Raw genomic sequence first — 12,984 nt, 5'->3', positions numbered from 1 at the left:
AATGCTAGTTAGTGTATGTGAATCTCAAAATCTGTAACATTCAAGTGCTAATTATGTAAACAATTATTACTATTTTTATCCCTGTGAGCCTCTAACATTTGCAGTGGGGTGGGTGGGGTAGGACTGCCTGAGAAAGTCGGTTCCCCTATCTGTTTTCTGTACATGTTTGAGGCTGGCAAACAAACCACCGAGAATCCAGCTTATTCCCACTTTACATGTCTGCCTAGAGCTTTGGCACATGTCTTCTGACTCTCCTGGAGTTGGTTTATGACCCTCCTCTAGGTATCCAAAATAAAATGAAATTAAAAGCCATTTAAAAATATGGCTTGCGGATGGAGACATGGCTCAGGGGTTAAAAATACTGCCTGTTCCTCCAGAGGACATGGGTTGGATTCTCAGAACACACAGGACCTTCTGTAATTCTAGTCCCAGAAACTCAAGCCTCTCTGCTGGTTGCCAACAGTACTGCACACTCACGGTGCACAGACACACCTGGACTGCAAAAATAACCATTCAACCCTTTGCTCAAAGTCTTAACCAAAACAGCCGTTCTTAATTGCGTCTGAGAGCGGGTGACTCACACTCAGGTTCTTTATCACTGTAACCACCTGGCACATAGTAGGCCCTCAGTTCATATCTGTGGAATGACGGACTTGCCATGCACGCAGGGCATGGTCGCTTGGTAACGCAAGCAAAACCAACTCGTGAACAACAATGCTTTTCTTTGTGGTCGCTAGGGGAGAATTCCCGCTACTGTGCCCCTGCCTGGTGGTGTCCCTTCCTGGGGTCTGCAGTCCCCGGGTGGCGACGGTCGCGTCGCTGTGGAGACCAGCGAGCTGCGGAGAGGGAACTACATTTCCCAGCTACTCCGGTGCGAGCGAGCGGCCGGGTGCGGCGAAGGGTGGGGGTGTTGGGGGGGGGCAAGTGCACCAGGCCCGCTGCGCACCCGGCTCCGCTCCCTGCCGAGCTGGCCGCCCGCCCCGGCCTCCGCCTGGGGATGAAGTGGGAGGCGCTAGAAGCCACTTAGCTACAGCCTGGCGCCCGATGCGGCGCTCCATCGCTGCCCCCGCCACCGAAGCGCCCGCGAGGCACAATGCAGCACTGAGGCAGCGGCGGCTGCGGCAGCGGCGCGGGCCGGGAAGGGGCGGCGGGGAGCCGGAGCCCGTGGCCGGGACACGAGCAGCTGAGCGCCGCCACCATGCAGGCAGCGGCGGCCGCGTTCTTCTGGCTGCTCTGCGTCTTAGGGACCTGCCCCCTAGCGCGCTGCGGTCCGGCAGGTAAGTTAGCAGCGGCTTGGGCTTCCAGGACTCTTTGGAACCCTGAAGCCCCCCAAAAGCCGCATCTGCGTTTCCACAGTGCGCTTTTTTTTTTTCTATTTGTATTTTTTGAAGGGCGGTGAGAAAGGAGCAAACGTGTGGGGGCTCAAGGATGCATCAGCAATCTGGGGTCAAATGCCTTTTTTTTTTTATTTCTTGAAGAAGAGAAAAATAGGGAGAATGGGAAACGGGTGCCGTGTTTCTGGGCCCTGGGATGCTCTCGGATGAGCTGGTCCAGAGCTCTCCAGCTGGCGTCTTTGCGTCCTTCCTTGGTGGGGTCCTGGAGGGAGGAGGCGGGGGAATTTTCGTAGGGCTTTATTTATTTATTATTTATTTGCCATTTCTCTCTACTCCCGCCTGCCCTTCTGCCTGCCTGCAAGGAGACGCCTCGCTGAGGGAGCTGGAGAGGAGGAACGAAAACCGCTTCCTGGAGCGCCAGAGCATCGTGCCACTGCGCCTCATCTACCGCTTGGGCGGCGAGGACGAAACTTGGCACGACCGGCTCAACACACGGGTGCGGGGCCACCCTGGCGACCGGCAGGTGAGGGAGGTGGTCCGTGGCGCAGCCTCACGACCCCACGTTTGCTTAGGGTTGCCCTGGAGACGCGGTGCATAGGGTGGAAAGAGCACAATCCTAATGCGACTCATGCATGATGCTCCTGGTGCAAGAAGGAGGAGAAAAGGAGACAGAGAAAAAAGGAACCCAAAGAAGCACAGGCCCAGGGTTTAGCAGAAGGGGCGGGGGCTGTTTGGAGTGGGTGGCGGTGGATGCTCCTAGTAGCCCAGTAACCTGAGCAAGGAGCTTGGGGCTAGAGGCCAAGACCCCATCTCCTTCCTCAAGCAAAACTGCACCGGGTTGGAGGACATTCTGTTTGGGTAGGATTGCATCATCATGTTCGTTGTTTTAACTGCAGAGAAGGCTTTGTAACACAAGTTACGCAGAAAGAAGGGAAAAGAAGGAAACTAGGCATCCCTAAGAAACCCAAGCAAAAATAAACTACACTGCAAAATCGCCTGCCTACTTACTTTGTGAACACCAGAGATATGCCTATCCACTCCTGACTTCTATAAACTGGTCCTCCTTACTTTTTCACCGTTGTAATTAGGGCTGTATTGTTATCGAGCACTTAATTTGTTTAAAAAAACCTAATTTATTGCATTAAATTAATCAAACTAATGTACCTGCATTTAAATCAATACCAAACATATGTTTGAAAATCATTTTGAAGATACTGGCTAATTCTAGCCAATATTTATAGAACCATGTAAGGGATTTTCTGTTTGTAAGCACCAAGATTCTGAACATTATGAAGATAAGCTGTACACTTTCCAATTGTACACGCACGCGACACTAACATAACTGTAATGTGTTAATGTGCTCAGCTATTCACATGTGTGATATGTAAAGTCTGAAAAATATTTGTCTAGATTTGCAGCCAAATAATTGGCTCCACTAAACTTTTGACATAGGTAGAAATTCAGGGTTCCTTGCAGTATCCTCTGAAGTTAGATTATTGTAGTAGAAAACCTTATATGCCCAGCCCTTAGCGAAGGAGTTTCTTATCCGAATTAATGTTTGACAGCTGCTTATGTTTCTTTTTATTTTGACTTGTTTCCATGGGAAAGCTGTATAAGCAGGGAACCTGTGTTTTATTTTTCAGTTCATAAATATTATTCCTGTGAAGCAATATTCTGATGTTCGTTTGTAGCCTTTTACTAAAAAACCCAGACCCACAGAAACTAGGATTATAATGAATTCTGGCTTCAGTGATTGGTAACTTACCTGTCTGTCTCCTACTATTCTTCTTGCCCTTTCTGTATGACTTTGAAGTAAATGGCATATTATTTATTAAAATTTTCAGTAGTCAAAGTCTGAAAGGTAAGAGTTATTTAGAAAAATATAACTGAATTGTCATGTTAAAAATAAGATTTGTTAGTACTGTAAAGCAATCATTTATTCAGAATAACTTTCACCTGTCTCAAAAATATGCTTCTGTGTGTATAGTTTATATGCACATCTTTCCTCATTTTGAGCCAGAGCTGAAATAAAGTGCATACTTAGTTTATTTTAGTCTCTTTTACCATATGATTTCTTCCACCCATTCCTTTATTTTTTTATTTTAATTTTCCTTGTAATTTATTTACTAAGACACGAGGTCATCCATTCTCTATAGAGTTTTCCATGGTCTGGATTTTGCTGATATAAGTAGTTTGCTAAAAACAAGTCCTAGAGAATTAGGAAAGGAAAGGAAAGACAGACAGAGAGATGCAGGAGGAGGAAGCGAAGGAGCAGAGTCTATGATCACGCCCGAGTGCCTACCCCTTCTCTATGCCAGTGGAGCCTCTGCCCCATGCTGATCATGGTCCCAGTGCCTTCCCCTTCTCAGTGCCTGCCTCATGCTGATCATGGCCCCAGTGCCTTCCTCTTCTCTATGCTGGTAAAAGACCACTAAGTTTGAAAAACAGGCCATTGCTTTTTCTTTCTGTCTCAGTGTTTCTAGGATACCACTTCTGAGATGTTTTGACTTATAGCCCTCTCCACTGGGGCAGAAGATACATACCATAGGCCCTTCAGAAGTAAACTCCACTATTGGGAGAATGAGACTATTGTTTGGTGTGCCGCAAATGACTTGGTAGAATTTATATTAAGCAGCATACATAGATTATTAATTCAAGTCTGAAGTGGAAGTAATGTTATTTATAACTAAGACAAATTATCCTTGGTTTCTGAAGGTGCAGACAGTGTATGTTGTCTGCATCAGTTGGGAAGTCAGTGTAATCAGGACCCTTAAATTGCAGCAGGACACCATGGGGAACAGACACAAAGGCCTACGCATTGCTGCATACCCAACATTTCCTGCAGTAAGGAAACTCAGGGGTTTTCTTGTCTGCTAGGCATTTCTGGTTTCAAAAGAGCTATAATTTAACCTGAAAATGTGTTGATTCTATATAGCTCTTGTTATTATTATTTGATAAATAGAACTTTTGGCATTGTAGGTACCCGTGGATATTTCTTAGCAACTCCCCTTGTATTTCAGAAATAACATTTAGATGATTTTTTTTCCCTGTGAGCTCATAAGGCGTGTGTGTGTGTGTGTGTGTGTGTGTATGTGTGTTTGTGTGTGTGTTTGTGTGTGTGTGTATTTCATTTATTGACTCATTAAAAGGATTTTATTCAGTTGAGCTCTTGATATTTAGCATGTTAAAATAAACCAAGACCACGGGGATTTAGAGATAAAAGACACTTCTAGCCTCTAATGGGTTTACAGACAGCTGGGAGAATGAATGAGTGTATGAACAATTACTCTTTGCCCTTCAGTCTTGAGGTGATCACAGACTGCTGTGGAAAAAGAGAAAGCCCAGCACTTAACCCCTTGAGCAGTCCGCGGACTCTTCCAGGAGGTGCTGTCTGATCTGTGTTTTGCGAATGAGTTAAAAAATTGGCTAGATTACAGAGAGGGAGTGGGGACAGCAAATACAGAGCCCCATGGAAGTCAGGACTTGTCTTTGTTAGCTGAAGATGAGATCTGGGGGACCAGTGTGAAAAGGAGAAGAGTGTAGCTTCTAGCTGCTGCCCAAGTTCTTGACTTTGCGATGAGTTGGGATTTGGTTCAGCAGGCTATGTAAGCGTTTTAGCAAGATTAGCTGGCTAAACTCATGATCCTATGTTCTAGTCGTAAGGTCACAGAAGAATCATTGTAGTTCCTAAGAGTGAGCAGGCTTACTTATTCATTTTTATTCACTGATAAATGCTAATACTTACCGTTGAGCTTCACGGAACTGGGCTCCCAGATGTCCTGAAAACACTGTGCATGAGTAGCATTTACAAAGCCCCCAGACCCACGCTGGGCACATAGTGGGTCTAAGAGTCCCTTAAGTAACAGTAGCTCCCTTGCACAGCTGGGAGACTGTTCAGAAATTTTATGACGTCATTTGAATGCAAATGATGCCCCGATTACCTGAATTTAACACATTCCCCGAAATTACAAATTACTCATGTTTTACATAACGCAGTGAAACTGAATAGCCTTAGAAAGAAGAGTGCTTAAAGGCCACTTAAATTAGTTCAGAAATTGCTTCTTACTTGACAAGCAACTGCCCAAGGGATGGTAGTCGGTTATGTAGTCTTCAAACTCACAAAGACTCCGTGAGTATCAGGCTTCTTTGATTGTTGCTGTGAACTTGTTTCAGCTTTCATCCATCAATGGGAATATTATGCTTTTTATTCTAGAAGAAACTTTATTTGCTTCTGGTTGAATGATGACAATTTAGTGTGAAATGATGGCGTTATTGCTACAAATCCATATTGTGAAGTTTGTGTTTATTGCATGAGTTACTCCATTGCATGCTAATTCATATCGTAAGTGGGAGGATCAGTCCGTGTAGAAGCTTATTATGCAATAAAATACTAAAATTATAGTCAAAATAGTTATACTTGATTGTGGATAACCTGGCTGTCTTTGGGGTTGTCAAATATGAAGTAGTTCCAAGCTTGGAAAAAAGCCCTAGGATATTCAAAATATTGAGTATGTTTTTCTTCTGTTGCAATAGTATTTATGCTAAAAGAACTGCATGTTTGTGGATAGTAACGTAAAATTTACAATTTTTTTTTTTACCAATTTGTGTAAGGTATCATCTACTGATTTTTACTGATGGTTTAATATTGATAACCCTGTAGTTGTTATTTAGAATATGCTTACTAATGATCGCTCTTTTTGCAATCTAAGCATCATAAATTTATTATATCTTCAGAAATGGGTTATTTGATAGCTTATTTTTTACATAGTTACCTATAAATTCTGTTATTTATTTTAAATCAAGTAGTTTTATATTTCCATATACAACATAATTTCTTCTATCAGAAATGTTTGTTGTCCGTGAGTAAAAGATCTACTTTTTTTTTTTTTGTCTGATCTTCTACAAAGTGTTTGTTTTTAGGGAATTGTCATGTGGCAATAAGTAGTGGATCTATAATTCCACAGTTTTATAACCACTAGTGAGTGGGGAAAAAGCAAAATGAAGGCATGATGGCAGCAACGGGGTGCTCTATTTCTTGTGACTGTTTATGCGTATGTTATCGTAGGAGTGAGCTGTTCTTAACGTTATGTTGCTTCATCTGGGGCACCGAGTCAACTTGACTGTCAGTTGTCACAGCACAGCTTCCCCCGTGGGAAAGGGCTCCTAGGAGGTACAGCTCTGTTGGTAGTTTGCCAGGATAGCACAGATATCTTTTTAAAAATGTGCATTTGTTAAACTAAGTAGCTCAGTATTAGTAAAGTTTGGCTGTAAGCAGCAGGAAAGAGATGCTTCGCGGTGCACTTTTGTTTACTTGCCAGTGATAAGTGGTTAAAGTAAAATCAAAATTATAATATCCCTTAAATATTTAAAAATAAGCTTCTTCTAATTTTCCATTCATCCATCCTCTCTCTCTCTCTCCTTACCTTCCTACCTATTATGTGTGTGTACATATGAATATCCCAGCACACATATGAAGGTCAGAGGCCAACATATGAGAGTCATTTCTCTCCTTTCACTGATGTGGGATTTCTTTCTATATACTGGGAATGCTATTGGTTAATAAAGAAACTGCCTTGGCCTGTTGATAGGGCAGAACTTAGCTAGGCCAGGGAAACTAAACTGAATGCTGGGAGAAGGAAGGTAGACTCAGTGAGAAGCCACGGAGTCCCGCCAGAGACGGACACTGGAACTTTACCTGGTAAACCACAGCCTTGTAGTGATACACAGATTAATAGAAATGGGTTAAATTAAGATGTAAGCGCTAGCCAATAAGAAACTAGTGCTAATGGGCCAAGTAGTGATTTAATTAATACAGTTTCTGTGTGATTATTTCGGGTCTAAGCAGCCGGGAATGGACAAGTGGCCTCCTACTATATTTCACCATGTAAGTTCTGGGAATTGAGCTCGGGTCACCAGGCTTGGCAGCAAGCATCACTATTTGCTGTGCCATCTTGCAGGCTTTCCTTTAAATCTTCATTCAAACTTATATAAATGTAGTAATAGAATCCTAGGTGACAGTAGAGACCTAATTCAGGCATTGTGCTTCTTATCTTTGATAGCCCAATTTGTGTGTGTATATGTATGTGTATACGTATATGTATATGTGTGTGTATTCAGATCTATAAAATTCCATGAATTTATTTTACTGTGCACAAGGAACCAGTTTTGGGCCATTTCTTCACGGCTCTATAGAGAGCAAGCATGAATGAATCTAAGAGCGTATGAGTTTCTGAAGTGTTCTTAGTTCTGTTAGCTTTCTCGTACTGCAAAACCTGCCAAGTGTTCTTTTGATTGTTCTAGAGCCCATTTGAGAGAGAGCAAGAGAGCGCTGCTCTTTTTCTCCCGGCTCACTGAGAAAGGAATGTGTAACACGGGCATCACTGCACAGCCGCAGTGAGTGTGTCCGGGCCACGTTTATCACAGGGAAAGCAGATGCTCATCTAAGTGCATGAGGGAGAAAAGGAGAGACTGGGGAGAGTGGTGGGAAGCAGGAAGGAAAAGGAAGCAGAGAAAAGATGTCAGTGAACTCTGTATACTATATAGTAAAATACCTAATATTTGGTAATTTTGTAATATTGTGGTTACATTTAATGTGTCAAATCAGCTTCTTCATGCGTGATGTACATTACCTTCACCGAAGTCCAGTCATAACTTGTCATTTTTAAAGAAGCTAAGAGGGGAATTGAACTTGGAAACTTCAACTCCACTGCACTGGCTGAATACTCACTTTGGATGGCATTCAAGACATTTAGATGCCCTTTGTCATCGGAATCAAAATGAAATTTCCCCCTATTAGAGTTATACTTTTCTTCTAGTGCATCAGAAATACCTGTGTTTATATTTAACGTTATATGGTAGTGGAGAAGCTTGTTGAACACAGCAGGGACCTTCAGTTTTCTACCTCAATAAATAATGGCTATATGGGGAGACATTTGACATCCAAAAGCATTCACCTCTTGAGGGAGGTGCCTGTGGACACTGTACTGATGATGTCTTTCATTGTAAATCCAACTCTTGGTATTCAGTAGTCAACATCAAAATTATATATACCTTGTTGCCAGAGTTTTGCTGACAGAGACAGTAATGCTAAACAGAGATCTATATTCATATATTCCCCATATAAGAAAAGATATGGAGTATCTCTTGTGTCCATATGGTACCAGTAGCTTAAGGGTCCCAAATGCCAAATCGTTCAGATAAAACAGATACATAATAACCAAAATGACAAATTCTGTGAGCATCTGGTTGGATGTGTTTATTTTGGTAATGAAAGTACTAGGATGAAAAACGTTTAGAGAAAGTTGAAAGTACAGGAACTCAGTTTTCCAAACACAGGCCATGTACCCTAAGCACTGTGATGAGTGATTTATATTCATTATTTTTAATGATGAGGTAGATGCTATTATACACACTTTGTAGTTGAGTTGATTAGCTTTTCCGTGGTCTTATAGCTTTATAGAGGGTAAAATGGGAAAATAATTCTGAAAGGAACTGTTAAAAAAGCAAAGTAGTGTTTTACAAAGTTTCCGTTACTAAGTTTTCATGGATTTCTCATATATCTGTGTTAAAATATACCTACATTAATTCTTTAAGAAACTCCTGACTCTTATTGATCTCCTTTCTTGATAACTTGTAATTATTTTTCATGTAACTAAAAATTACATGTATTTAAAGAAATATTTAACATCAAAATGGATTTTAGGCTTCTATTGCCCTTTGCTCCTGACTTTAGTTCCTTTTAAGATAAAAATCTGTTTTGTCTTATCAATGACAACTGGATTTTGAAAATAAAATTAAAAATTCTGTATCTTGATTCAGAAATACCAGCAGTTCTAATAGGAAAGACAGGGAATTTAGAATTTACTCATTCCCTTTTCCCCAGAATCTGTTTGCTGTTTGTGTCTTAGACGTTTTCAGAGTCATACATATGAACAGGTTAAATAAATATGTCTCTTTTCCTTTTAAAAAGTCAATGTTGTACCAGGTCATTTCCTTCTTAGCTGAAGCTGCCTTTTCATTTCATTTCTGTTGTTTTGAACACAGATCCCTAGATAGCTGTGAAGATTGTTTTCTGAACCTAGGCCTGTAGTGCGCTGCTTTCACAGGTGATTTTATAGTGTTCTACCCATGGCGGTAGAACTCAGGGCTGGCACCTTTATTGGATCGCCTCAGTTTGACACTGCCCGGTGTGGATAGCTTTATCACTAGTTGTTGGTTTCCTATCCTCTCCTCCTCCCCTTCTCCTCTTTCTTTCTCCTCCCCTCCTCCTCCTCCCCTCCTTTTCCCCTCCTCCTTCCCTTCTCCTTCTTCCTCCTCCCCTGGTCCTCCCCTTGTCCTCCCTTCTTCCTCCCCTCCTCCTTCCCTTCTCCTTCCTCCTCCTTCCCTCGTCCTCCCCTCGTCCTCCCTTCCTCCTCCCCTCTTCTTCTCCTTCTTCTTCCCTTCTCCTCCTCCTCCCTTTCTTCTTCCCTCGTTCTCCCCTTGTCCTCCTCCTTCTCCTCCTCTTTCCTCCTCTTCCTCGTCCCCTTTCCTCCTCCCCTCTTCCTCCCTTCCTCCTCCCCTCTTCTTCTCCTCCTTCTTCCCTTCTCCTCCTCTCTTCCTTCTTCCCTCGTCCTCCCCTCGTCCTCCTCCTTCTCCTCCTCTTTCCTCCTCCTCCTCTTCCCTACTCCTCCCCTCCTCCCCTTCTCCTCTTCCTCCTTTCTCCTCTTCCTTTCCCCTCCTCCTTCCTCTTCCTCCTCCTCTTCCCTCCTCCTCCCCTCTCCTCTTCCTCCTTTCTCCTCCTCCTTCCTCTTCCTCCTCCTCTTCCCTCCTCCTCCCCTTCTCCTCTTCCTCCTTTCTCCTCCTCCTTCCTCTTCTTCCTCCTCCCTTCCTCCTCCTCTTCCCTACTCCTCCCCTCCTCCTCCTCCTCCTTTCTCCTCCTCCTTCCTCTTCCTCCTCCTCCCTTCCTCCTCCTCTTCCCTCCTCCTCCCCTCCTCCTCCCCTCCTCCTCCCCTTCTCCTCTTCCTCCTTTCTCCTCCTCCTTCTTCCTCCTCCTCCTCATTTGCTCACTCGGTAGGCTCTCTCCCTCACTGGCAGCATTAGCGTGCTGGAGCTGTACTGAACTGATGGGCAGTTCCTGGTGTTGATTAAACCTTCCTCTACAGTTTCCCTTTTCCTTGGAATCTCCAGAGCTGCTCCTTCACACAACCTTGTTCTGCAGATTTCCTTCGTCCCCTGGTGTGTTTTTGTGTCCTGCCAGGGTCTCCTAGAAACATAATTGTGGATCTTCAGCAGGTACAAGTGACAGTCAAAGCTACGCATAGTCTGGCTTTATTAACGTGCAGTAGCCTGGAGGAATAAGAAGGAGACATCTGGCTAAACAAGTGACCTAAGATCATCCAGATGTGGGCAGGAGCGGATTTTGAGTAAGGGTGGGGAGAAGATGAGGCTCAGGGTCACCACAGATCCATTACAGAGAAGAGACTGGGCCCATTGCACGAGAAGGACTCAGCATCCTCCTGACTCAGCTTAGGCAGGGCTGCCTGGGAAAGCCTGATACATTTTAGCCTCGGCCATTGGGATTTTAGTGACAAACATTGATTTTGATTCTAAGGTTTGTGTTTAGCAAATAGGAGTCTGCGTTTAGCCAGGTTTGCCCCAACGGCCCTAGGAGTGCTTCTGTTCCCCGTGAGGACTGGGTTTGTGGTTCTGCCAGAACTATTCTCTCCCATTCCTTTTCCCCTTCTTTCTTCTTCCTTCCTCCCATCTTGTCCACCTCCCACTTACTTCTTCCTTCCTCATTGTCTTCTTCCCTCTTTTCCTTTCTTCTCTTCCTTTTTATTCTTGGTCTTTTTAAACATTCCTTGGGGTTGTGGGAGAGGACTTAAACACCTCATAATTTAGGAGCCCATGCTTCTTTCTCCCCATTATGTAATTGAGACTGTTGCCCTGGGCCCCATCTGGGTCAGGAGATGTCACCCAGTGAAAAGCTGGTTTCCTAACTCGTGCAGGGATTTTTTTTTAGTCTCTAAAATTATAGCTCTAAAATTGTGTAAAGTGAGTAATAGTTCATTTTGAGTGATATGCAATGCCTGTTAATTGAATGTTCAGTGAATGAGCCTGTGTAGAGTTGAGTTTAGAAGGTAAACAATCATTGAGATGAATAATTGTTCTTAATCATTTGCCTTACTTGCTGAGTTATTTTCAAGGAGATTTCGGTGTTTCCTGCAACTTAGCTGTAGTTAGTACTTTGAAATGTGTTGCAGAAAACTTGAGAAAATATTTAATAAGAACCATGGGTGTTTTGAACAACTCATTTTCAGAGCTTCCAGGATGCTGATAATTTAAGTCATTGTTCATAGTAAGACTTTTTATTGATGTTGGTAGACTCTTAAACACTACCAAATATGATAAAAGTTTGGATTCTGAACCAAAATCAGCATTTACTACATTTATGATCCCGTTTCTGGCTTAACTATAAATAGATCATTGCTTTCTCAATAAAAATGATTTAAGTTGGATGGCTATTGATTGGGTGAGACGTTGTGGAAATCCACGATGTATTTATTGCTCTCACCAAAGGTGCCGTTTCTGACTGGGTAAGCCACTAGAGCTAAGACTGTTTTAAACACAGTGTAGAGCAAATGTTGACTGTCACCGAGCTCCCAGGGAAAACTGGCGGGAGCACTGACATTGAATTCCTGAGGTAAGATTAGCGCAGTGTTGTTACAGCTCTGGATGATCTTGAACAGACAATGTTCTCTCATCGTCAACAAAGGAAAAGTTTTATTAATTTATACCTTAATCAGTTTAGTATGAAACATGTTTGAGAGTATTGATTAATGGGTTCAAATGTTCCAATGATGACATCTTGAAGTTTGCAGTTGTATGGGTTGAATGGAGTGAAAATATTTTATTTTAGCTTAACTACATAAACATATGGGAAAGGCAGGTATGAACCTTTGTTTTATTGTATCCCCCCACCCCCCCAGCATTGAGTGAGACAGTCATGTAACAAGCACCCAGCAAGGACTGCTAATGCCATGCACTATGGGCACTCTGGGTGTTTCTGCTCCAAAGCCTTGTTCTATGGGCCTTTCTCTGGTTGGTAATGCTTTTCATCCTTTCATGGTGAACTGTCCGTAAACTCCCCCACTCTCCTGTGACCCCTGGAAATGCTTCTCTGTAACCTTTGGTGTATTTTGTCTTTCTTCATCTTTCTGCCAAGCACCGCTTTTTCTCTTAACAACAAACACAGGCCTCTGGAAGGTTGCTTGCATTTAGTGATGGTGCTATCTAACACTGAACTTTACTTATTTTTGGGACTTAGACATGTGTTATAGATCAACAAGCTCTTCATTTCACTACTGACTGATCAATAGTATTTTGTGTGATTTCCCCCTTACACTCCTGGTGCTTTTATCTTAGATTCCACTTAAGTTGGCTCTCATTCGTTTTCTTCAGTGTGTGTGTATGTGTGTGTGTGTGTCTCCCGGCTTCCAGCTTCATGTGTTCAGTCCCACTCTGTCCTGGCTGAGCATGACACTTTGAAGGTTGTGGACAAGAACAGGGACCCATTGCTGCAGGAGGGTGAACCTGTGCCATGATGCTGCAGAATGCATGTTCAGTGTAAAGAAACAACAAGGCATATTACATGGCACTCAGAGTCAAACCT

The 12,984-nt window shown here is 43.1% G+C and overlaps 1 protein-coding gene across 12 annotated transcripts in view; it reads left to right on the top strand.

Annotated features, from left to right (window-relative positions):
- The first annotated feature begins 920 nt into the window (after positions 1 to 920).
- Positions 921 to 12,984, top strand: part of LOC121458749 (disintegrin and metalloproteinase domain-containing protein 22) — a 225,790-nt gene continuing 213,726 nt past the window's right edge. For all 12 annotated transcript variants that reach the window (XM_041668082.1, XM_041668080.1, XM_041668078.1 and 9 more), the window contains exons 1-2: positions 921 to 1,277; positions 1,697 to 1,857. In XM_041668082.1, the coding sequence (XP_041524016.1) occupies positions 1,199 to 1,277; positions 1,697 to 1,857 (240 nt within the window). In that variant the 5' untranslated portion in view covers positions 921 to 1,198. The remainder of the gene's footprint in view (positions 1,278 to 1,696; positions 1,858 to 12,984) is intronic.

The sequence above is a fragment of the Microtus oregoni genome, unplaced genomic scaffold, assembly GCF_018167655.1.
Source record: "Microtus oregoni isolate MIOR12 unplaced genomic scaffold, Mior012 000018F_ref0000195, whole genome shotgun sequence".
NCBI lineage: Eukaryota > Metazoa > Chordata > Mammalia > Rodentia > Cricetidae > Microtus > Microtus oregoni.
This window is presented reverse-complemented; position numbering and strand designations above follow the sequence as displayed.